Here is a 24,966-nt window from a genome sequence, read left to right on the forward strand (position 1 = left end):
AGTGTGAATAAGTTTTTATTTCTAGATAAAAGTATAAAAATATAATTTTCACTAAAATTTTAAAATTTTATATACTATTTTTACGAATATCAAAATATATTAATTTTTAATTTCCTATAAATCCCACATGAGTTGTTTTGACTGCGGAGATTTACCAAGTGTGAACAAAACTATAAACACTTAAATTATATTTCAACATCAAAGTAAATATATATAAGTTCCTCAAAAACACTTTATTTTAATTGACTTTCGTACAACAATTTTTGACTACTTTCGGTAATAAATTCTAGTAGTTTGGCAACACTGCCGGTGATTTGGGTTCGGTGTCAGTGTCAAGGACTCGCTGAGGCCTACATACTGGGCCCATGTGTACTCATTGCCTTGACAGCCGAGAGTGTTTATGTCTGGCCTGTCCGAGTTTCACCGCTGCCCCTTTGTTGCTTGAACATTTTTCGCATTTTGCGCGTTTTACCCGCCGCTGAAATCTTGGCAAGCGATCGCGACAAAAAGAAAATGCCACGAAAATTAGATAAATAAACATTGCCGAAAGGCAAATAAATCATTTATGAGCAGCAGAGCGAAACTTAGTCGAACCGTCAGCCGTCTTTCGCCCACCCACAGCATTTTATTTCACACAAATCCAAACATTTGTTTAGCTGCCGCCCCTCGAATTTTTTGAATCATCTTTTGACCTGATTTTCGAAAGTAGTTTTTTCGGCCTAGTTAAAATATTTATACGGCAATGAGTAATGGAAAGCAAATGACTGAAATTAATTGATGGACTAAGTGCTTAGCGAGAGATATGGGACTTTAAAATTCTGTAATTCATTCAGAAATTTAAATTTTAAATGAAAGAAAATGTTTGCGAAAAGAGTAATTAATCTTGAGATCAAAGATAAACAAAGTTAATGTCAAAACCAATGCGGGAAATTAATTTCCAAAGATCTGAGGGATCGATAATAATGTAAACATTCTGCGTACACAACGTGAATAATAAATCTTATTTTGTTCATATTTTCTTCTTACAAAATCTTAACCATATGGCTTTTATATATATTTTCGAAACCTATATTTTTGAAAATTCCAAGATCGGGGATCACTTGGCGCCATCTATTGACTAGAGAGCTAGAAAGCTTTTTCGAACAAACGATTTTAGCTTTTTCGAACAAAATGCTACATTTTTCAACCTAGAGAGCGCCACTCTAATAGCTTTTCACGATCAGCTGTGTGAGGAAAAGCCGGAAAAATCATTATGTACCCCACAAAACACAAATTCCTCCTTCGTTTCATTATTGGTTTATTTCATTTTCGACAAAAACACAAGTAATACTATATTCCTCTGTTGTATGCATGTATAATGGGTATTTTGGCTGAATGTTTCTTTAAAATCAGCCCAGAAAACAATGGGGCACAGTAAATACACACACACACAATAAGGCGAAACTTTGGCATTGAACAAATCATAAAGCAAATTATAATAATAGTTGCATTTAAACAAGCTTAGTATCTAAATCCGCGGTTTGTGCTCGAAACGGTCAAATTTCCGCTGGTGGTTGCCGCTCCCAAAGGATTCATGGCGGTGCAGGCGTAGTTGCCGTTGTCATCTGCCGGATTGCGATCCATTCAGAACCATTCAGAATCCGAAGGATGCCAGGCATTCCGGGAGGAAACGAGGAAGAGAGAAGGTAAAACGATTAATGAGCTGCCCCGATTTGATTGTACACAGAGCGAAATTTGGGGGTACTCATTGTAAGGGATAATAATTATCCAGGTCGATAATATTGCTAAAAGCTAAGCTGCATAGTTTTAAAGAATTCCAAAATATTTTTAATTTTATTGGTAAATTTAACATTTACAATTTAAAGACATCAAAAATTCAAAACGCTTCTTTAAAAAAATTATTTTAATATAACTTTCATACTTCGATTTTAAATATTGTAATTGCAAGTCATCAAATAATTTAAATTTTTACTTTAATAATATATTTTGTGATTTTTTCTTGTGATTAATATTAACTTGAAAAACCTTGTTTAATTTGTTTAACTTTTGTTTTTTTATAATATCAAATCATGCTTTGTATGATATATTAGTCCTTAGAACACAAGGATTCATATTTAAATTTACATATTTTATATTTTCTCTAATGCAGATCAGCATTTTAGGATATTTTATCTTGTGGAAATATTTTAAAATTGTAATCTAAGTTTTTAATGAATATGTTCTAGTAATGAAAGTTCCTTCATTTTCGCTCTGTGCCTGCTCGGTTGACCTGCTTGTCCGCAGTACTTACCCGGATAGGCCTGCGGCAGTGTCAGCCGGCACACGCCGTTCCGGTACTCGATGCAGTGCCGGCTCCCCGACTCCAGGTGACCGCCGTTGTGCGTCCAGTTGACCTGCGGCTGCGGATGCGCCTGCACAATGCACTCGAATCGCGCCGTTCCTCCGACTCCGACTGCGATGTCTTTCAGCGGCTATCCAGGTGGTCCAGTTGGTACAGGGAAAATGGATAGGAGAGAGATACGGCCATCAGTATTCGCGGGTCTTGGGTTAATGGCTCCTACGCTTACCGTTATGAATAATGGCTGCCTTTGTGCCAGCTCATCGCGACTCAGATGCGCATTGACGGGTTCCGTATTGGGCAGTTCCGGCACTGGAGTGGTGTGGGTGGGCGAAAAACCATTAGAATCTCTGGCTCAGCGTTTTCAAAGCGCATCCATTAGTGGGATTAGCACGCGGCAGGCACGGAACACAAACACTTAGAAGTACGTTTCACTTTAAAGTTTAAACACGAAGAACGCAAACAGCAAACAATGAAAACGGTTCATGCAAAAACAAGGCAGCGAGCTGGGTTTTTTCGGGTTAGCATGCTTTTCGACTTTTGGGTTACAACAACAGGACCTGCTTATTTACACACTTAAAGATACTGGCGATGGCGATTTTGGGGGTTAATCACAAGGGCAAAAGATCACGATTGACACTTTCTTGGATAAAAAGTTATAAGGATATAAACTTTACTTAGTTCCGATTTCTCGACCTCAGGTTAAACTAACCGTAGGTTTTAAACTTGAATTGCTAATTTATAAGTAGGTTTTAAGACATAAATTGCCATATGTTTTCTAGGTTTAAAACCTACTTTTAATTTACCATAAAGACGAAAAAACTGCTCTTAGAATGTCACTAGTTCTCTCGAACTTAACCTCGTGATTTTTATGTTTATATCTTTTTGTAACTTTTTTTCTACAATCGTGATCAAAACATTAACTTGTCCTAGACTAATTGACAACATCGATAGCGATTGTGATAGCGTTAAGCCGTTCTGATTGATGGCTTTCATCTGCTGACGACAGCCTTCTGAATTTTGAGTGCTTGAGTGCATCAATACCTGTGCGGATCATCTGATCCGGAGGCAGTCGAGGTGCCTGGGCATGGAGGCGATCCAGGTGGATATCGAGGCTATGACAGCTGGGCAGACTGTAGCGCTTCTGACTATTAACTACAGTTCTCGGGGCCGTTGGCCTTGAAGCCGACCAATTCCTGGCCTGACTCCTTCGCTGCACCTCGTTATCGGAACTATATCCTTGCGAGGAGGATCTCTCGTGCTGAACCGGAATCACCAGCTCATTTCCGGGTGGCAATTTCAGGGGATATGGGGAGTGACGTCCGTTTTGGATGGGCTGGGCATTACTCTTACCACTGCTGTTCCACTGGCTACTGACGAACTTGTGACCCTCGCCGGGAAAAAGGATGCCAAACTCATAGCCGAAATCGTATTTGAAATATATTAAACCGGTATTGGGGTCGACGCATTTGGTTCCTGATTACGGTTTGCAGACAAACATATACGATAAAGAGTTTATCTTGGTGAGTAGATGGTTGGATATTGTAAGCAATTCGAAATGAAAGCTGACAACATGTTTATAAAGAGCTTATGAAGGCATTTTTATGATATAAGTAACGATTCTTGATGACCGAGTATATGAACAAATAAAACTCTTACAACTAAACATATAAAAATAAATATGGCTTCCTATTTAAAAGTATAACTCATAAGTTTAAACAAATTATAAATATGTACAAACAATAAATATGTTCATTGAATGGTTATTAAAATAATAATAACGGATTAGTCTTGAATAAAATATCAAACTGTTCAATAAAATAGGACAAACGAAAAAAAATGGTATATTAAACTTCAACCTGATAAAAATGATCTCAAGATGATAACGGATTAGTACTGGGTATGTCCGGTATGTCAAAAACGAATGCAAATTTCTCAAACCAATTCAACCGAATTCTCAATTTTCAAATTTAAAATCTCAAAATACCAATTCAAATGAGGGGAGCTGGCTCCAAATCTCTACTGCGGCTTAAGTAGGAATAATCAGGGTTCAAACGAAAGTTAAAAACTTACCATATTGAGAGATGCGCGATTCATCCCGGAAGGCCTGAGGTTGCTGGCTGCTGCCTTCGCTGGGAGCCCTCTTGAAACCCGGTCGGATTGATATACCATTCGAATTCGAACTCCTTACTTCCCTGCTTACGTCATCCACAAACTGATGGGATTTCTGTAGGAAGGTCGAACCCATTCGACGACCCTGATTCTCGGCCTGCTGTTGAAGGCTACTATAACCATATCGGGGCAGAGTTCCGGCCCTATCAATCTGATCCATGGACTGCTGTTGCTGTTGCTGTGGCTGTTCCCTCTGCTGTTGTCTCATCGTGGAGTTCCTGTTCAGAGATTGAGTGCGATGCTGGGTGGTCACTGTACTGCCACCTCGCTGCTCCTTCTTCAGGGTATTGATATCCACGTGGATTTTGCTGGGCATCTCGGGACCCCGATCGAATTCCATGGGTGATAGTACCCTCTCGTAGGTTCGAGGAAGACTGCAGGAACGACTGCCTCCTTGAGGTGGCGCCACTCGCCTGAAACCCTTGGTCAAACCATCGCCATAGGGTGACCACAGCGGTTGGATGCGACCTCCTTCAATCTCACTCTCATAGTCACTCTCCCTGAATTCCCCAGGCACAAATTTCGTTGGAGTGGCTGGAGGTGGCAGATGGGATTGCCTCGAGGGAGTACGACTTGTGGCTGGACTATAGGGAAAGGGTTCCAGGACAATCTGCTGATCCCTCTGCTCCTGCGGACTATCAAAGTGTATTATCCTCTTGGTCTGCTGCATATTCACCACGCGCTGTGAACTCTCCGTGGACTCGTGCATCTGCATAACATTCTTGGTTTCCGTGGCCACCTTGGCCAGGTGCATCGGAGCTCCAGCAACAGCATTGTAGTACATGGTCGGACGGGCGGTGGCCTGTGGTTGCTGCTGCTGTTGGGTTGCCGCTATAAACTTGGCTGCCACCGGTTTGGGTTTAAAGACAGGCTGACTCTGCTGCTGGACAAACTTGGACTGCTTCGAACTACTCTCCGTCTTGATCTCATGGCGTATCTCCTTGCCAATCGGTTCGAACTTGGGCCTGTTATACTGGCTAGCTCCCAAGTCCTGTGGAGTAGGTTCAAATTCCATGGGTGAGGGAGTAATCACCACCACCGGTGACTTGTGACCATTGGTTGCCAGGTTTGTGCGTGGAGTTGGTGTGGGTGGGAAGACCACTCGATAGCCCTTGATCTCTGCATCGGATTCATTGGCACGAGACACGGAACGGAATCGCTCATCGATCTCACTGCTGTAGTCACTGAACTCCGCCGCCGGTGTTTTCCGCTGGGCGGGAATGGGACTGGGATAGGTGACCACCGGTGGTACTGCTGGTGCTCCCGACGTCGAGGAGAACTTGGTCTCCTGATGGGAGGAACTGCTGCTGCTCTGCATGTTGTGGGAGTAGTTACTGGTCATACTCGAGGAGGTGTACTTGTAGTCCTAAGGAGATAATACTTGGTGTTAATAATGATATCACTCTGAAGTAGGTTAGACACAAAGGGTAATGTGAGTTAAAGAACGGGTTTAGATATCAGGCAAACTCGATTAGGTTGATAGGTTAGAGTTGGGTAAATGAAGCATCAATCAAATGAACGAACGGGAAATCTAATCAAATGCAATATGTGGATGCTAATCAAGGAGCTTAGTGATTAATTGGTGTGTTTTACTCGGGACTTAGTTAGCTAGTAAGAACAACAACGACACAGAGGCTTTTTGCTGGTGTAAATGGGAGCTTTCTTTTTGAGCTCCGTAGTGCTAGCAACAACGACAATGAACGACAACACAGATAGACACACACAGAGAGAAAGATCTAATGCGAACCTTCGCCTCCTGGCTGCTAAAATTCGATTGAGGTGGTGCCACCTGAGGTTGTGGCACCTTTGGGGTGAAATAAACCGCTGCCGGTGGTTCGGGTTGCAACTTGGGGAAGGCATTACCCCCTGTCGTCGATGATGACTTGGTTTCGTAATAACTCGACTCCGATTTCTTATAGCTCGAATGCTCCTCTGTATCGGCTGTATAGCCACTTGACTTGAAGGAGGTCTCCATGGTGGTCTGCTGTGGCTGATTGCGATTTCCGGGCTCCACATCCGACTCACTGCCACTGTACTTGTACCGATCACTCTCGTAATCGCTTTCGTAGAGTCCCAATCGGTTGGGCAGAACTGGTGGTGGTGGTCTATAGGTGGTGTTGCCCAATGGTTTTGTTTGCACCGTTGGTACAGTGGTTGGTGTTAGTGTGGGCACCGAGTGGGGCAACACTTTACTGGGTCCCTGGATCAAGTTCTGTTCTAGCTTCTGCTCCATGCTCTCCACCAAGGAACGACGACGTGTCTCCTCCACCTTGGGAGCAAAGCAAATCTCTGGTGGAGTCCCCGGTTCCAGTTGCACATTCACCAAGTGCGTTACAGGAGCTGTTGTTGTCGCTGGGGGAATGCTCTTCACTATCTGATTTACCAGGAAGGGTGCATTTAGCTCCTTTGTGGGCGTTGGTGTGGCTAGCTTGGAGATCACTGTCTTCTCTGAGGATTTCTGCTCCACATCACTCGAGTAACCAGTCACTCCAGTGGGTGTCCATAACCTTGACATGGCCACTCCTTCGGCGGAGGGTTTGGGTGAGGGTGAACGTGGATTCTGCTGGGCAGGAGTGGCTAGCACTGCTGCAGGTCTTACAATAGGTTGTCCATACTCCACTTTGACCTCTTTAGTCATTGTGGTTTCGTGTTGCACTGTCTGGAGACCCAGAGGTGGTGGGAAGACGGGTACACCACCCTGTGGTGGTGGTTCCTTGGGTTGGACCTCGGAAAGTATCTTGATCTTTTCGGTGATTAGTGGTATCTTAGGTTCGCTTTTTTCGGTTTTCGGTGAGTACAGGAACTCGGGGGCATCTCCTGGTATCAGGTTGAGACTCCTCAGTTCCTCGGCAAGAGATTGCGCCTGCGGTTGTCGCACCACAGTCTCCAGGGGCTTGAAGGTCAGTGGATTGGGTCGCTGGATGACGGTCTCCTCATCGATCTTCTTGAAGTAGTCAAACGAGGAGGAGGTGGTGCTCGACTTGTGCTCGCTCTGCTCGTATCTGGTGCTGGTCAGCGTCTGCGGTGGTTGCTGTGGCTGTTGCTGTTGGCCAAAGGTGGTGGCCACCACTGGAGTACAGGGTTTGGGTGGCACTGGCGGTGGGACTTTGGTGGTGTTGATGGTCGATGTCTGATCTGGCTGATCCAAGCTATCTGTGGCAGTGTTCGAGGTAATGGTGATGGTATCGTTTGTGGTCGGTGTCTTGGGACGCGAAGTCAGCTCGGGCAGATCCAAATAGTTCGATTTGTGCTCTAGACGCATGGTTGCCTCGGTGGTGCAACGATGCTCAGTGATCACTTTCGACTCGGACAAACCGTGCAGATCATTGGCACTGGTCACATCGGTCTGACTAGTCTTGTACGACTGTTCGCTGTTTTGACTTTGATTTTGATTCTGCACCTGCTTCAGTTTCAGTTTCAGTGTATTTTTGTATGATGATGGAGTAGCAGTAGGTAGTGTGTGGTAAACCCGTGGAATGAGCAAAGCAAAACGAAAGAACGAACGACGTTGACATCATGAGAGGAGAAAATTCACAAAAGTTTGGTTTATTATATTGATCGGCATTAAAGTATATAAGTTAACAGAGTCGAAAAAAGAAGAGATAGATAGAATAGATCGGAGTAGATAGGTGAATCGTGGAGGATAATGCATAGTAGTCGGTGGTTAGATATTGAGCACATGCACACTTACTTCGGTTTTGAAATCGCTGGCCGGGGCCAAAGGACCCGTCTCATAGACAATGGTCTTGACCACCTCCTGCATGCGTTCCGGTGAAGGTTCCAGAATGGCACAATCTGCGATGCTCTTGGCCTCACCGCCTGCATTTGTGGCACGCACCATGTACTTGCCGGAATCCGAGGTTTGCGCTAAAAATAGTAGAACAATTTTTATTTATTATCATATTTATTTATGAAGAGCTAGTTAGGATGGGCGATATTTCATTTACTTGTATATGACTGCAGTGCACAGATTTGCACAATGAAAATAACACAAGCAATTAAAACTTATATAAACATGATTTAAGACCCAAAGACTTTGCCTGAGATGTTTGCAAAAACATTTCAGTGTTGAATGTTCGATAAATTAAACATAGCAAAAATGTGGGTTAAATAAACAAATTGCTTGCTTTCGCCATTTGGCTGTCATTTCCTTTCTATTTCCCTAATTTCGAAAGAAAATTCGAAAGGAAAATTTTTAGACACCAAACTTATATAGATACTAAAACGGAAACTTAAAGGAAAGGAAATGCTTACTTACCCTTTTCGATTATTAGCCTGTAAGAGTTTCCTTGGGCCAGCAGGCGATGCTCAGAGATTCCAGCATCCTTCAAAGGCTTCTCATCCTTCAGCCAGGTGACCGTGGGTTCGGGTAACCCAGTGACCTCCACCTCCATGATCAACTTTTCGCCCTTTTTGCTGACTTGAGCCTGCAGACGTCGGCCAAAGACGGGCGGGAAAATGGTCTCTATATAATTCGGGGAAAAGCAACCAAAAAACAATGAGCATTAACATATGTAGCGTGCCTTTGTGTGTCATTGCAACACATTCGTTGCCGAATAATTTACTTGAACAGCCGTCCCAATAATCGGCCATAATGAATAATTCGTTTAGACATCCGACAGGCAGTAAAAATAATCTCAAACACACATTGCAGGCAGCAGCGACAAATCTGCAAACAGCCCGAGTAAATAAACGATCTCTCGGGTCTTCAACGCGATTTACATAATAATAATTGCAGACATTATCCCACAGCCCCAACCCCAATCCACAACCATATCCGTTGAACCACCACCCACTAACCCCACGGCTGCCAGAGAGTATTTATAAATTTTCTGTAAGAAAATCTTTTGCATTGGCCAAGAAATGAGATGCTCCCTCACCCGGGCGAGCCACAGCCAACAGAAAAGATTGAAATATAAACAAAAACAATATAGCCGAGAATCATCCTCATCATCCTCCAACAACCCCGTCGGCGACCACTAAAAACTCATCAATATTCTGGGGAGCATTCAAGGCATTGACGTTTGAAGATCTATTGGCGGTTCTGTTCCCCTCTTCCCTCGACAATGACACTTTAATGCTCTCCGCTGATTGATGTGGTCAGAACAAACGCCATAACATATGATATAGGGCCTCTATTGCCTGGGGGAACATGTGTATGCGGTTTTTTAGTTCTTGTGAACACTTTTCGCCAGCTTTTTTAGTTTATTTAATTCTGGGAAATTGATTTCTCTAGCAAATGACTGGGGGTGGTCGTAATTGGATAGGTTAAATTAGGTCACAGGCGGTCTAACGTTGGGCGCCATTAAATAATTAAAATTTCCTTTTACGCTAGGTTTTATGTGTTTCCTACAAATAACACTAATAAATATTTTGAATAAACGGATCAAGGTTTTAAAAAAAAAAATATTTTGTAAATTCCTAATTCTAAATTTAAATTATTTTTTTGGTTTAATTTCTTTTTTTAATAATTGTTTTAAAAGAAAAATAAAAATAACAAATTGCTAAAATCCAATTACAAATTTTTTATTTTAATTTTTTTTTTTATATTTTGTTTTTTTTTTTAATATCCCCTTATAAATAATATTCCCCAATACTCACTTTTAACAACCAAATCCGCTGTGCTGGTGGACTGACCCACTGTATTGGAGGCGGTCACCGCATATCGTCCCGCATCGGCCACGCCCACCTGTTTGAGTTCGATGGTCACGCGATTGCACTTGTTGGAGATCTTCGTATGGGCATCCTCGAACAGCTGACCTCCGTTCTTCTCCACCTTGATCTCGGGCGAAGGGAAGCCATCGTAAATGGCCTCCATGCTGACATCGGCTCCCTGATCCACGATCTTTCCGCTCAGAGGAGTGGTGAACCTTGGGGCAATTTCCCTTCTCAGTCGAGTGGGTGAATCTGGTATGGCCACGGTGGATTGTCCATTGGCTGAACTGGACTGGATAAAGTTAAAGGACTTTTGCTGCACGGTGGGACTGCTCATCTCCTTGGATTTGTGCAACTCCTGGTAGTGATGACTCTCCACAATCTCGGGTCTTTGCTGGCCCAGTTGCTTCAGCGATTGATCGATGTGAGCGGAGGAGTGATGAACCTCGGTTTGTGGGGCGTTTCCCTCATAGGAATTAACCTGCGAGGTGGAGGTGGTAGTAAAGGTTTGCTTTTTAATCGTCACCCTCGAAGATTCCGTATTGTGTTCCTGGCTCATAGTTTGAACATCACTAGAGGCGGGCAGTCCATTTCCCAGGATGTTTAAGAAGGCCACACAGGTCGCCTTTCCTGCCTCATTCTCCGCCACACAACTGATTTTGCCCACGGCGTCATGGGTTAACTTTTGGATGGTCAACACCTGTCGTTCTCCACTTGTCGAGACCAGGAAGTTGTGACCATGAACGGGTTGATCGTTGAAGAACCAATGGACCTTTGGTGTGGGTTTGCCCTTGACAATGCACTCGAACTTGATCACCTCATCGATTTCCCCTTGTTTGTCACTGAAGAGTTCTTTGAATTCGGGACACTGATGACGGTCTAGAATTTCCACAGACGACTGACTGCTTCTACGATTCTCAGGAGCATTCACGGACTTCACTATCAAATGGGAGAAGCACTTGGCATCTCCGGCTGGATTGGTGACCTTGACGGTGTAAACGCCCTTGTCATCGCCACTCACATTGTTCAGGATGAGCTTGAAGATTCCCAGCTCAGAGTCGGATTGTGTAGTGATCCTTTGGTCCAGCTGCAGTTCCTTGTTGGTCAGGAACCACTGGGCGGTCAGGGGTTGATCTCCACTGGCCTGGACTTCGAGGACCACCTGCTCACCTTCGTCTGCTAGGACATCCGAGAGTAGCCTTTCGAATTTGGGCTGCGTATCCTTTGGCAGGGATTGCCTTTCCGCCTGGGCACGAGTGGCAGGTTCCGCCTGATTCAAAGGAGTGACCTTGAGTTCACAGTTACTAGAAGCCTCGCCCGCCGAATTGATGGCCACCACTTTGTAGTGACCTGCGTCTTCCTGGTAGACCTCTTGGATAATCAGCGAGCATCTATCACCTTGGAAAAGCAACTGAACATCGGCGGATTCCTTGACAGGTCGGTCGTTGTGATACCAAATGACCTCGGGTTCGGGTTGACCCACAATTACACAGTCCAACCTCACGGGTTTACCCTCGAAAATGGAGACATCCTTCAGGGGCAGATGAACCGTGGGCTTGATGGGCTCTATATCGCTGGCCATCTCGGAATCTGAGGTCTCGTTGGGCAGGCGACCCTTCACTATCACGTTGCAACTGGTATAGGCCTCGCCAGCTAGATTCTTGGCGCTCAGGACGTAGGATCCGGCGTCGTTGGGATAAGCCTGCGGTATTATCAGCGTTACGCGGCCGTATTCGTACTGAAAGTGCAGAGAGAAAATCACGGAAAAGTCTAGTCAGTTGGGGATTCGGTACTCGGGTATATTCACCACACCCCGAAAAACGATGGTGGATTTTGAATGCTCATTCTTCGGCTCTTGTTCGTTCTAGTTTTGTGTTTTCTTTTTTTGCAATTAAATTTTCCTTCTTTTTTTTACACCGATTTAAATCTTATGTACGAATTTGTCTGCGGATGAGGCACATCCGTTGGCTTTTTTTTTTTTGGATTTTTGGAAAGGGGTAAATTGAAAAACACTTTGTTTATTTTGCCACAACAAATGATCTTTGTTTTGCCCCAAATTGCAGGAAGCACCTGAGTTCAGGTGTTCAACGCTTGAATGGAAAACAATCAGAGGTTTTTCTTCTCTAATTGAATTGGTTTCATTTCATTTTGATCAATCAAATAAAAGTGAGATCATGTTTTGTCAAACAAGCGGCGACGGCGGCAATTAAAAGTGCGGCCAATGAAATCATTTCTTTCAGAATTTCTATCATTTTATTTGGCCAAATGAAAAGGAAAATCTGCAAATATACATATAAAAGCCGATTTGTATACACAATGTTGGCGCCCACAATAAACAAATTGCCTGGCCTGACTGTGGTGAATTGGATTCGAAACGCTCGCATGGCTCGTTGCACGGGGGAGCTGCCAAAAATTGCAGCTATTAGATATTATTTTATGGCTATATGGGCTATATGCTGTCTGGCCAACTTATGCATCGCACTATCTGTCCGTAAAGTGCGTTGGCGTGTTTTCAAAACGATCGCCTTGAATTCAGTTTGACCAACGATCATCGTTTTTTTGGGGAAAACGCGGGGAAAGAGTGAAAAGATGCGTGACTGACGTCAGTCAGATCATTTCTTTTCGAATTATGGAACTACGAGTTTGGTGAGTCCAAACCGCACATGCAACGCCCACCGCAAAAAATATAGAAAATTCCCTCTGGCTTTTTCCAGCCAAAGATTTGATTTTCATGGGGTATATACAAAGTTGCTGTGTATATATGGAGATGGTCAATCGCCAGACAGTTGGGGGAATTGTACTAGGTGGTCTGCCTTCCATTTGTTTACCCTTTGTCGGGGGGAAAATAGTCGGCGGAAATCTTCGGGGGTTTCCTTTCAAATTCTAATTAAATTCACTTATTTATGCTGATTTCTCAATGGTGAGTTTTAAAGTGGAAATATGTTTTTGCAAAATATTTAAATATTTCGGAATCAATGTATTAATCTGGTCAAAAGAATTCAGTTGTCTGCTTAAACGACTTGCAAATTCCTTAAAAACATTATGTCAACACTTTGTCTTTTCTTTATAATTTATGCATCCCAAAAGGGGACACAATATTGGCCAAAAAAGATAAAGAAACCAAATTATTCCCAGAAAAGTATATAAATAAATTGCGAAAATTACGATGTATCAGAAATGTTAAAATATATGGTATGAAAAATATTTCCAGTAAAAAGTATATTTTACGGTGTCTTTCCCCTTCTAATAAAGCAGACATCGAACTCACCTTGGAATCGCGCGGCTGGAAGGGTTTGCCGTTGTGCAGCCAATAGACTTCTGGCCTGGGAATTCCACTCACGATGGCCTCCAGCTTGATTTTCTGACCCACTCGAGCCATGGCATTCGAGAGGGGAACCTTGAAGCTGGGCAATTCAGTTGGCTCCAAAGCTAAAATAGAGGAAATAAACAAAATATTATTAATTAATGTTAAATGTTTTTAGAATTGAAAAAATAGATTAAGTTAAATTTAATTAATAGGTTAAATAGAATTGAAAAAATTAAAAAAATAATATTTTCTGTATTTCTTAAAAATCAAATAATTGAAAAATATGTTCCACTTACGTTCCACAATCAGCGAGGCCGAACAATGTTCAATTCCCGCGGGATTCGAAGCACTGCAGGTGTAGACAGCATCGTCCTCCAAGAAAACCTCCTCGAACTTCAAAGTAGCTTCACCATTATTGTAGCTGATCACATAATCAGGCGAATCATCGATGCACTTGTCGTTCTTGAACCACTGAACGGTGGGTAGAGGAACTCCGGCAACTACACAAGCGAACTGGAAGGAACTGCCCTCGGTGGCCTTGCCGCTCTCCAGGAATCTCAGGATCTTAGGTGGAACCAACTGGACTTCGGCGGCATTTTCCCTTACTGATAAAGTGGCATTTGTATCGCAAGTACCAACCAAATTCGAGGCACGACAACTGAATCTCGCTGAATCTGCGGTAAAGGTTTCCTCAATCACCAGTCTACAGATTCCCTTGTCGAAAGTGGTTTTATAATCGGAATTATTCTGGATGCTGATGCCATCCTTGAACCACTCGACTGCGGGTTCTGGGGTGCCAGTAACTTCGCATTCGAAGACAAAGCGATCTCCTTCCCGAGCCACTGCATCCTTTAAAGGACGAATGAAAAGGGGAGAAGCGTAGCGCAGTTCAGTAAAAATGGAGTTGACTTGGATGTCCTTGCGGATGTTTTCGGTGACCAAACGCTGTTGATCCACCTGATCGCGAAGGGTTTGCAGGCGGGTGATCTCCTCCCTCTGGATGCGTGCCTCCTCTTCTCGCTTGGATCGGGATTCATTTTCCCTGCGGAATCGCTCCTCCTCCTCGCGGCGAATGCGAATCTCCTCATCCCTCTTGCTCTGCAGACGCACTTCCTCTTCCCGGCGTGCAATTTCTCTGAGGGATTGAATGCGCAGCTCCTCCTCCCTGGCCGCCTGTTCCCTGGCCAGCTGCTCCCGCGTGGCCTGTTCTCTGATGGATTGCAGCCTGGCCTCCTCTTCCCGGACAGCCTGCTCCCTGAGAGCCAACTCCCTGGCAGCCAGTTCCCTTTGAGCCTGCTCGATGGCCGCCTGCTGTCGCTGGTTCTCCAGGCGGGATTGCTCCTCCCGGAACAACCTTTCCTTGGCCTCCGCCTCCCGCAAAGTCTTCTCCCTTTCCGCCTGATCGCGAGCCTCCCTCTCCCTTTGCTCCTTTTGGCGCTGCTCCTGCTTCAGCCTCTCCGCCACCACATTTATGTCCATCTTGAGCTTGATGAAGGACTGGAAGATGTTCATCACGTCGTTGTAGAGGGTGGAGACCTTGTTCATATCATGGGCACATTGCGAGGCACTGTCCAACTTGGATCTGAGTGCAGCTTCCCGACTGGTCACATAGTTCTCGATATCGTTGACCAGATTTCCTGCCTCCACGGAATCACGGAGATAGGGAACCTTGTTGGAGACGCTGGTGTAGAAGTAGCTTATCTCTCGGTACTCTGCGTCGATCTGGGGATTAAAAATAGATTATATAATAGGTTAGAACTCAATAATATTAAATTTTAAGGTATTTTTAACTATTTACTAATTAATATTGGGTATTCGACTCTTTTAAACATAAATAATAAATATAGAAAATTAATTTATCTGGAGAAGATTAGATTTACTAATTAATATTGATAATATTAATATTGAGGAATATTTTAAGAAATTGTGTTATAACTTTATGTCATGATTTTTCAGATATTACAAATTATTTTAGGATCCACTAATAACGTAATAAATTCGTTACTGGATTATATACTGAAAATTGAATTATTATCGACTAATGTCGTAAAAGTTTTAAGAATAAAAACCCAATCATTTACGGTCTCTGTTTTATAATTTATGGAGACTTTAATGACCCACCTTTTCGACCACCTCGAAGAATTCGGTTGCCTGGTTGAGGCTCTTTCGTTTCTGCTTCACCTGATCCTTGAAGCCCTGCCATTTGTCGTTGAGTTTGCGCAGTTCGTCCTTGACGTACCGCTCGCTCTCGGGATTGCTAATCAAAAGCTGCTGGCTCGTGGACTCCGTAAACTTCTCGATCCGCTTCTCTAGGAGCTATACGATGTGGGTGGAAGAGGAGAGTGACATGGTAATCTTTAGAGACAGCCAAAAAATATATGTATAAATCGCCAGCAAATTAACCCATTAGGCAGCAACTAAAACGCAGTGTGTCTAGGCGAAATGCAGCCAAGCGGGAATATATTCTTTTACAGTGAGAGAAAATTATGGAGATACTATAAAAAATTCTATAAAATATATTTATGAAATGGAAAAATTAGGGATAACTAGAACTAGCTTATAAATGATTTTTCTTATTTTTTTGGAAAACTATAGCTAAGAAAATGATCTTAAATTTCTTTGATTTCTTTTTTTTTCTCCGTGCACTTCCATCTCCACCCGCTTTTTGGCTTAGCTGGTCATAAAAATCGGAACGCCAGAAGCAATTTATAACAGCAAATGCCCAACAGCAAATAGAAGTGCATTAAAAAGTGGTCTGAATGTGTTTCGGTTTTCTGTATCCGTATCTCTTGGTATCTCTGTGTTGTATTTCATGTATTTGGCCCAGAGTTTTTAATTACAAACTAACGACAGCTGCCGCTGCCTGTCTAAATCGCCCATCGTCCGCCGTTGACAGCGACAACATTTTGAAAGTTGCGATATTTTCGAAATGTCATCCCGGCAGTTCGTTTCGTTTCCTTTCCCATTTGGAAATTTGATGAATGTTGTGGGGCTGCCAGTTGGATGTGGGGATGTGTTCTATGGCACATAGAATATGACCACCCAAAAGGGTAAGAAGCGGGAAGTGATGCAAAAATATAAAGACCACACCCAGAAAAAAATATGGACTTAAAACCCAAAAAATGGACTTAAACTAAGGTAATATGGACTAATTTTGGACCTAAGGAATCTTAGACTTGTTTTAAGTCCTAACACACTGACTTGTTTTAAGGCCATGATGGTCTTAAAAAAAGCCCATATTACCCAAAAATTTAAGCATTTAGATATTCATCTAAACTTACAAAAGCAGTTAGCCACTCGAAAATTTAATAAGGGCGTAGCCCAGAGGAAACTATGCCAGTTCCCGGTTATTTTGAACCGGGTTCGAGTCCAGTACAAGACATGTTTTATTTTTTTTTTTTACATTTATTTTTTAATTTTATTGTTGTATTTATTTTTTATTGTTATTAGTAAATGAATTTTACAACTGAAAAAAACTTTCAACTCATTTGCACCAGTGGGATTCGAACCGGGGTCCTCTCGCTTCAGGGGCAGACACCTTACCAGTCACACCATCAGACACTGTTAAGTACATGTGTCTAAGCGACACATAAAGTCATTTTTAAAATTTTTTATTAGATAAAAATTATTAAAATATTATGTGTACGCCGCACTCTCTTACTAAGCTAACATCTCATATGGATAAGATAAACATTGTTAATTTAACAGCATAGCTAACATATTTATGACTATTTTTTATATACAGTTGTGATAGATGAAAATATACTGATATATACTGTTGAGAATACTCTTACAAAAATTCAGAACGATCGGAGCATTAGAACCGAAGTTGTAGCTATTTATAGCGCACTACCACTACCTGCACATCGGCCGTTACAAACTTGAAACTTTAAACGCGATTATCTCAGAATCTTGTTTTTTCGAAATTACCTTTGCGGTGGACACGATTACTATAAAACTATTAATCCGATCGACACAAAATTGACCACTTATTTATTATAACAATAGCTAGTCCTTGAACGAAGGATTTAGAGCGTCTTTAATTGCATATTATTTTCCTTTTAGGGATACTTTTCCTAAAAATACATTGAAGCCAAATCATCAAACTTGTGGCTGTCCATACATTAAGTAATTAGCAAATGATTACTGTATGGCAAAAAAAAACTAAATGTATAGTTTTATACGTTTTCGCTATATAAAAAATCAGCATAATAAAATTAATTAAACATTTTCTTGAAAATATAAAAACAAATACATATATTATTGTTTATAGACTATTTTTTTAAATATACTCATATATGGGTAAAATTTTGATAAGTACCAAGATCGTAATTTCCTTCCGAATAATAAAAAATTATTTGTTTTTATTTTTCGTTAAAAAAAAAGTTTTTTTGTGTTGTTTATGGGCATGTGCTATTTTTTAGGTAGTGGACTATATTTCACGATTTTAATTCCTTAAAATCTATGGCCTAAAATTGAACATTTATGGCCATTTTTACTATTTTTAAGTCCACAATGGCCTTAAATCACCATTTTAGGCAATGTAGTCCATGTTTCCTTAAATCTAGGAATTTTTTTTTTCTGAGTGCATGCAGGGATCGATCCGTTCTGTGTCTATATATCTATTCTATATATCTATATAGTCTTTATATCCAGAGACTGTGGCTACCTCGATCGTGTGGGCTGTTTGGCCCCAGCGTCGCTGATGGCGCGTTGATTTCAATTGCCTGGGCATTGAACACTAGAATGGGATTAGATCATTCAATAATTTTAAACCCATCAAAAATCGACACGAAATCTATCAGGAGAGATCTGTTCAGCGTCGTGTGGTGTCATCATTAAAGAAAATATGTAAAGTTTGTGCTCAAATAAATTATTTTGGTTGTGTGAAATAAATGATTATTTTATGAAAATATTGTAGTTGTGCCGGATGTTATCAATATATCAGGAAATATTTTTGTAACCAAGTTTAATATTTAAGAACTTTTTTTTGACATGGTAAAAATTTCTAAAGTCATAAAGTTAATATTTATAATTTTTTAAAATTAAAAATTATTAAAAATCCTGATTTTACACCTATTTTTTGTTAACAATAAAATTCCGCTTTACAGTCACCTGCAATCGACAATCTACAGATTCCTTACTTTGCATCACTTTGTATCCAAATGTTTACCCAATTTAAATAAATAGTTCGCCCGATCCGAACGATCCTAACCCACCTCAATGAACCGACGGGAGTTCACTCACCTCTATGGTCCGTTCAAAATACTCGAACGCCAGCGACGTGGTTTTTGCGGCCGCCAGACTATCGACGCTCTGGTTGTTGATCTCGTGGAGCTGCTGACTAACGCTGTCCAGGCTGCGATCGATGTCCTCCAGATCGGAGCGGAACTGCTCGATCTTCTCCAGACGCTCCAGCGTGGACATGCGGGCACTGCTGTTCGATTCGAAGTGAAGGCGCAGGTTCTCAAGCAACTTTAGGATGCGATCGGTGTCGATTTCGCGGGCTCCCGGCGGTTCCAGTACTCTCACCCGATCGATCAGCAGTTCGGATTGTGTGATTAACGATCTAAATTTATCCATGCACTGATCGCGGAATTTCTCGTGCTCTGCAATGCTGCGATCTGCACCACCGGAAGAGGGTTGTGGTTCCTTCTGCTGCCTGGCGAAGTAGTCGTCGATTTCGCGTCGCAGCTGCACTATATTCTCCAGAAATTGCACCACACTCTCGACCAAAGTGCGGTAATCGTACTTGATGCCATCTAGTTTGGCCTTCAGCATGCGCAGGTTGTTGATCACCTGCTCGATCTTGGCCAGCGATGGTTGATCTTTAGTTTGGATGCTGAGGGTCGTCTGAATGCGCTGCTGTATCTCATCCTGGGCCCTCTCGATGTCCTGGGTCACGTGGGTCAGCTTCTCGCGGGTGCTGATCAGGAGTTGTTTGGAGTCCACGCTCTGCGAGGTGAAGACGGGATACAACTGGGTGTCCACCTGGGTGCTCTTGGCCACGGTCTAAAAAAGGGGTAAAAAAATCAGATTTAAATAGAAATTATGGGGTAAAATATAGTTAAAATAAAAAAATATTAATATTAATTCTTTATTTACACAGTAAATAGAAATACAGAAATATTGACTGTCAGGAAAAATGAAAGTAATATTTTTAAAATATATTTTTGGAATAAAATATATTTTCTAAATTTGATTACTTGCCAGAAAAACCTACTTCTCAATCCATTAAGGATTTTGTTTAAATTATTTCTCAAACATATTACTATTTAATTAAAAACTTCTTTGAATCTTTACAGCAGAGACCATCTATAAATTAAAATCTTTCATAATTGGCATATGTCTGTACTTGAAATTGCCTACGAAATGAAAACAACTTCTTCAAGGAAATGCGCCAATCTAAATATATATATTTTACTCTATAAAATCGCGACTAGACGTAATTAAATTCTCTGATTTCCCCTGTGGAAGACTCACCTCCTCGTTGTCGCTCATGACTTTCTCGAGTAGATATTCGACTTCTCGCTTCTCCGCAATGCTCGTTGTCCAATTCTCCAAACTGCTCGTCACGTCGACCTGCCGCTTACTGAAGTCGTTCAGCGTCTCTTGCACCGCCTGTGCCGAGGATTTGGTCTCGAGATATGGATCCACAATCTGCGCAGCGCGTCGTTAAAAATAGCATATGGAAAAGAGATGATTTTTATTTTTATTTCCTATTTGATTTTGGTCGTGTTTTGTATTAGTTTTTTTTGTAGTATTTGTCGCGCGAGCCAAGAAAAAGAAGGGAATTATTTTTCCGAGAAAAAGGCGGCACGCGTGGCACGCTTCTGTGGACAACGAATGAAACTGACTGACTGTGGCCAGGGTCTGCTGCCTTCTGCTTCTGCTTTCTGCCACTTCTATTCGAGTCCAGGCCAGTTCAGATTCAGAACCGACCATCCGACCCAACCAGCCTCATACAACCTATCTATAGCCCGGCAGCGCAAATTGCTTTCTTTATTTATGGACTCGAATCGAGTTGAGTCGACTCGAGAATCGAGCCAACTCTCGACGCACAAAACTCTCGAGGCAGAATCTCCGCGAAGAGCAAAAATTTCTAATTTCAAAAATTTTCTTTTTTTTCTGCGCCTGTTTGCGGCCGCATCTTCCCGGTTTTATGTTCACGTATGGGGCGAAATGACGTTGTCGTTTTGAATACATGTTTATGGCCAAGCAAATCATATTCTTTATAATTTATAGGCCCCGAGCGGGCTGGCGAAATGCGAAAATTTTTAAATAGAGGACAGCTGGGGAGTTGCAAACTGGAATACACTCGCGGATTTATATTGTTTTTTCCAAAAAACTTTGATAAAGCCTGTCAACTATGAGAAATTTTAAAGGTGCCCCAAAGTATGCAGTCGAAAATGAACGTCGTATTTAAGAATGAATTTATGGTATTTTTGTACTCAAAAAATAGTGTTGAATACTTTTGGACACTTTTAAATGTGATTTCTGTCTGATTAAATTTCAAACAGAAATAAAAACTATATTGTTGCATACTTTGAGAGACTTTTTAGGTAATCTAAAAACCACAGCAATTTTTTTTTTGTGGCATTTTTCCTTTTTTTTTTTCTTAATTACCATTTAAACGTCTGATTAAATTTAAAATGTATATACAAAATGTTCCTAAGTGTATATCCCACATCTGCAGCTCCCTTTCCTACCCAGAATGCCCTATCTTGGCCAACTTTTTCGCGATTGTTTGTGCAGCGTCAGCAGAATGCTTCTGGGAGCTGGATGCTAGAAGCTAGAAGCTGATGGACATCGTGCAAATGCGCCAGCTGTCAGCAGTTAGTTGTTCCGAAAGCAAAGTTTGCGAGCATAGAACAGATGAAGCATAAACAGAGTGCAGCATGCATAACCAAACAGCGCGCCGCCCTGACATTAGAGAATTCCTCAAAACTTCGAACTTAGATTAAATAACTTATGTATGGTGTGGTATTTTCCCTTCCCCCGATACCGACTTTCAAGTTGATGAATCGCTGTCCGCGGGACTTCAGTTCGCCAAAGGTGGTTGCAATTCCCGTCCAAGTGGCCTGAAGGAACTGCAGTTTGTGTTCATCGGGAGTCTGCTGCAATTGGCGCTGCATGTTGTCCAGTTGGCTGGAGAGCTCGTTGGCCAGCTCGAAGAAATCTATCAGCAGGGAAACGTAGTCCACTCGCTTCAGTACCAGATCCTTTAGTTCGATCCAGTGCTTGTGCAGGGATTCCGCCTTGGAGTCCACATCGTAGCGCTCCTGTGGACTCAGGGACTCCAGATGAACCTTGATGGATTCCAGCAGCAGGTTGATCAGTTCGCCTTTTATCTAAAGGGGTAGCAAGGGGATTTTTGTCATTAATTTTGAGATTTATTTTTGATTTTTGCAAATATTTCTAAATGGTGCAATAATTTTAAAAATTTTCTTACACTTTTAAAGAATTATGAAAGCCATTATATCAACATTTTTATAATGGAATGATAAAACTCACCTCAATTAAGCAACATATGTAAAGAAATTCTATATAAAGCATTTCGGTCATAAAATTTGTTTCCAATCATTTTTGTATACAGATTTTCATTTCATAGGTAGTTTGATTTAAGACACTTTTTCAATACAAAATACAAAAAAGGGAATCCTAACACAACTGACTTTTGACTATAAAATATCTGCTTAATTTGTGGAGACCAATCTACTTTGTGGGATGATTTTAGCTAGCTCGAGGTTAAGTATCGGTCAAGTTTGCCACAAAAATATATATAAATCTCTCTTAAAACACTTTTTAATAACATTTTTTTCTTAAGTTTTTGTTTAAATTTCTAAATTTTAATCCTAAATCACACACCTCTAGATCCTGCATGAGTTCGTGGTGCTGGAGAAGGAACTGCTTGGCCTGCTGTAGATTTCTGCCCATATCCACGCTCTGCTGCAATTGCAGTTGGCCCGAGGCTCTTAGCCAGGCCAAAAGCTCGTTGTGATGGGTGAGGAATTCACTCAAAGCACGCTGAACCTTCTGCTGATCCTCGCTGCTGTGAGCGCATATACCCTGGATATAAACCTTTCGGTTCTCCAGTTCATCCAGAACTCTCTTCACTCCCTGAGTCTCCGATTGAGTCCTTCCCACTTCGTCGAGGATGCCATACCCCAAACGCAAAGGTTCCTCGGTGAACTGGCGAACATCTCTGTCCACTTTGGAGTACATGGCATAGCTCTCGGGGGAATGAGGTGGCAGTTTAACGCTCGTAAGCTCCAATTCCAGTTTCTCAAGGACACTCAAAGTGTGCTCGGCCTTGGCAAAGAACTCCCTGGATTGATGAAGCCAGTGTTCCCGCTGATCCACCAGATCCAAGTGCTCCGTGCAGCCACTTAAAACGGCGTAGGCACGAGCACATGCCTCATCCTCGGTGAAATGACCAGCGGATTGCACTTTTTCTTTAGCCCTCGTGATCTTGAGAGCTCGATCTCGCAGGACTAAGGCCTGTTGTTTCCATTCCCTGTACTTGGTCAGCATTTCATTGGCAGTGTGCTCACATTCACCCAAACTGTACATCGTATTCAGTTCCATTCGGGCCTGTTGAAGGGCTGCCTCCAGATCGACTAGTTCCCTGCCCAGCAAAGCCAATGCCAGGCACTGTTCCATTTGGGTCTTCCTCGTCTGCCAGGCGAGTTCTAAAGAATTCCTCCTATCATGCAGGGCCTCCAACCACTGCTGAACCTGATGAACCGCCCTCGTGGCATCGCGTTTAATGTGTTCTGGTCTTGTATCGAGGGTCTCCAGCTTTTCCAACTCCTCCAGTTGAGCCAGCAGCTCATTACCATCTTTCAAAGCAGCCATCACTCCAGTTAGCATATCTATCCTGAGTTGCTTGAATCTGTTTAGGAACTCCTGAACACGAGGAACATCAGGAGGATGTAGGATCTCCTCGCAGGCCAATTCCAGTTGATCCATCTTCCTAAAGCACTGCGTCATCTTGTCGTGAAACTGTGTGCAGAGTATCAGTAGATGCTGACGATCCTGCAGGAGATTCAGGATATCCTGCCAAATGATGTTGAGTGTATCCGCCATGGCGTTGACGAGTTCCGAACTAATCCTCTTGCTGGCCAGCAGTTTGTCTGCCTTCTGGACGAACTCGTCCATGGGTCCGGGGAGGCTCTATAATATGGATTTTTAAAGGGTATTACAAAGGTATTTTTCTGAGGTGTAGCCTTCACTCACCTGTAAATTGCGGAGCGTCTCATCGTGCTCCCTTTGCATGCGCACCGATTCATCCAGATTCTCGCCAAGAGCTGTGATTTTTGGCTCCAGTTCCACCACTTTGATGTAGATCTTTTCAGGACTCTGGAAGATTTAGGAAATTTATTATAAGATGATGGATGGTTTTGCTTTTAAAATATGATGATATGATGGTGTAATATTTAAAAGTTTCGTATATTTAATAAAATATATTTTATTTTTATACATCGGGTCGTAAAATATAACATTCATAGAATACAAAAAAAACTTATTGCCAATTTATAGCCCTATTTATGAAAAAGCCCTATGAAAAGAAAAATTAATAGCTTTCATAAATAGGGTTAATTTTTCTTTACCTTCAATTCTTTTTCAGTAAATTTGCTTGTGAGTTTTATCAACAAAATCGATTGTTCAATATTTCTAAATCACCTACATTCCGTTTGTTTATTTTCGCATTTCCTATCGATATCGCATAGGACCCCAGCAATTCAAAGAGTTTCTCCCACAAGGTTCTGCGGCATTCTTCGGCCTGTCCCCAAATCCGTTTCAGTCACGTTCCTCCTGGGTTCCTCCTAAGTTCCTAAGTTCCCAAGTTCCCCAGTTCCTGGGATCCCAGCAGCTGTCTGCATTCCCATTCATGCGGCTCGCAGTTCGCATTTGACATCGGAGGCCAGGAGAGATGATCTCGTGCCGCGGGGGGAAAGACCAAACCTGCTCCCGAACCACAATATCTAGCTTCTAATTTTGGTAGCACCACCAGAAGCTGCATCTAAAGAGGCTGCAGAAACAGAAACAGCAGAAGTGGCACCACAACCTCAGCTCTGTTTGATTGCAATGAAGGTCAGCATCGGCTGTTTATGGTAATGGCATCCGTTAGCTTTTCCTGTTGGGATGAGGATGAGCATGTGTCGATGGAGCTGGAAAAGTCGAGGAAAAGTGCCACATGCCATGGCGAACCATGGAGAACGAACTCTAAAGTCAGATAGATGGCTCACAAACTGCTTCTTTGGGTTTGCCACTGGTTTTTGGGTTTTTTATGTGAAGGGAAAGCTGCGTGGGCGTTAATTTGTTCAACGAAAATGTTTTAGGTAAAAAACAGTCAAACCTGGGTAAAAGAAAATGGCCTAAGTATAAAGTTATTGAAAGGAAAACCGAAGAATAATGTCTACGAATTTTTAAAGAATTTATTTTTGCAGAATTTAGTTAAGAAATTGTATCTCAAATATTCTTATTTGGC

General features: G+C 42.2%; 1 protein-coding gene across 7 annotated transcripts in view; it reads right to left on the reverse strand.

Annotated features, from left to right (window-relative positions):
- Positions 1 to 1,280: 1,280 nt before the first annotated feature.
- Positions 1,281 to 24,966, reverse strand: part of zormin — a 34,156-nt gene continuing 10,470 nt past the window's right edge. For 2 of the 7 annotated variants that reach the window (XM_070215935.1, XM_070215936.1), the window contains exons 3-19: positions 23,712 to 23,834; positions 22,341 to 23,648; positions 21,482 to 21,823; positions 19,956 to 20,132; positions 18,720 to 19,484; positions 15,594 to 15,788; positions 13,769 to 15,194; positions 13,434 to 13,594; positions 10,112 to 11,903; positions 8,769 to 8,975; positions 8,202 to 8,377; positions 6,258 to 7,913; positions 4,412 to 5,876; positions 3,383 to 3,814; positions 2,568 to 2,650; positions 2,291 to 2,471; positions 1,281 to 1,604 (exon numbers count right to left, since the gene is read on the reverse strand). In XM_070215935.1, the coding sequence (XP_070072036.1) occupies positions 1,501 to 1,604; positions 2,291 to 2,471; positions 2,568 to 2,650; positions 3,383 to 3,814; positions 4,412 to 5,876; positions 6,258 to 7,913; positions 8,202 to 8,377; positions 8,769 to 8,975; positions 10,112 to 11,903; positions 13,434 to 13,594; positions 13,769 to 15,194; positions 15,594 to 15,788; positions 18,720 to 19,484; positions 19,956 to 20,132; positions 21,482 to 21,823; positions 22,341 to 23,648; positions 23,712 to 23,834 (10,593 nt within the window). In that variant the 3' untranslated portion in view covers positions 1,281 to 1,500. Of the gene's footprint in view, positions 1,605 to 2,290; positions 2,472 to 2,567; positions 2,651 to 3,382; positions 3,815 to 4,411; positions 5,877 to 6,257; positions 7,914 to 8,201; positions 8,378 to 8,768; positions 8,976 to 10,111; positions 11,904 to 13,433; positions 13,595 to 13,768; positions 15,195 to 15,593; positions 15,789 to 18,719; positions 19,485 to 19,955; positions 20,133 to 21,481; positions 21,824 to 21,986; positions 22,115 to 22,340; positions 23,649 to 23,711; positions 23,835 to 24,085; positions 24,866 to 24,966 lie in introns of those variants that run through there. The other 5 variants (XM_070215938.1, XM_017160679.2, XM_070215939.1 and 2 more) reach the window with 5 other exon arrangements.

This window comes from Drosophila takahashii, chromosome 3L (assembly GCF_030179915.1).
Source record: "Drosophila takahashii strain IR98-3 E-12201 chromosome 3L, DtakHiC1v2, whole genome shotgun sequence".
NCBI lineage: Eukaryota > Metazoa > Arthropoda > Insecta > Diptera > Drosophilidae > Drosophila > Drosophila takahashii.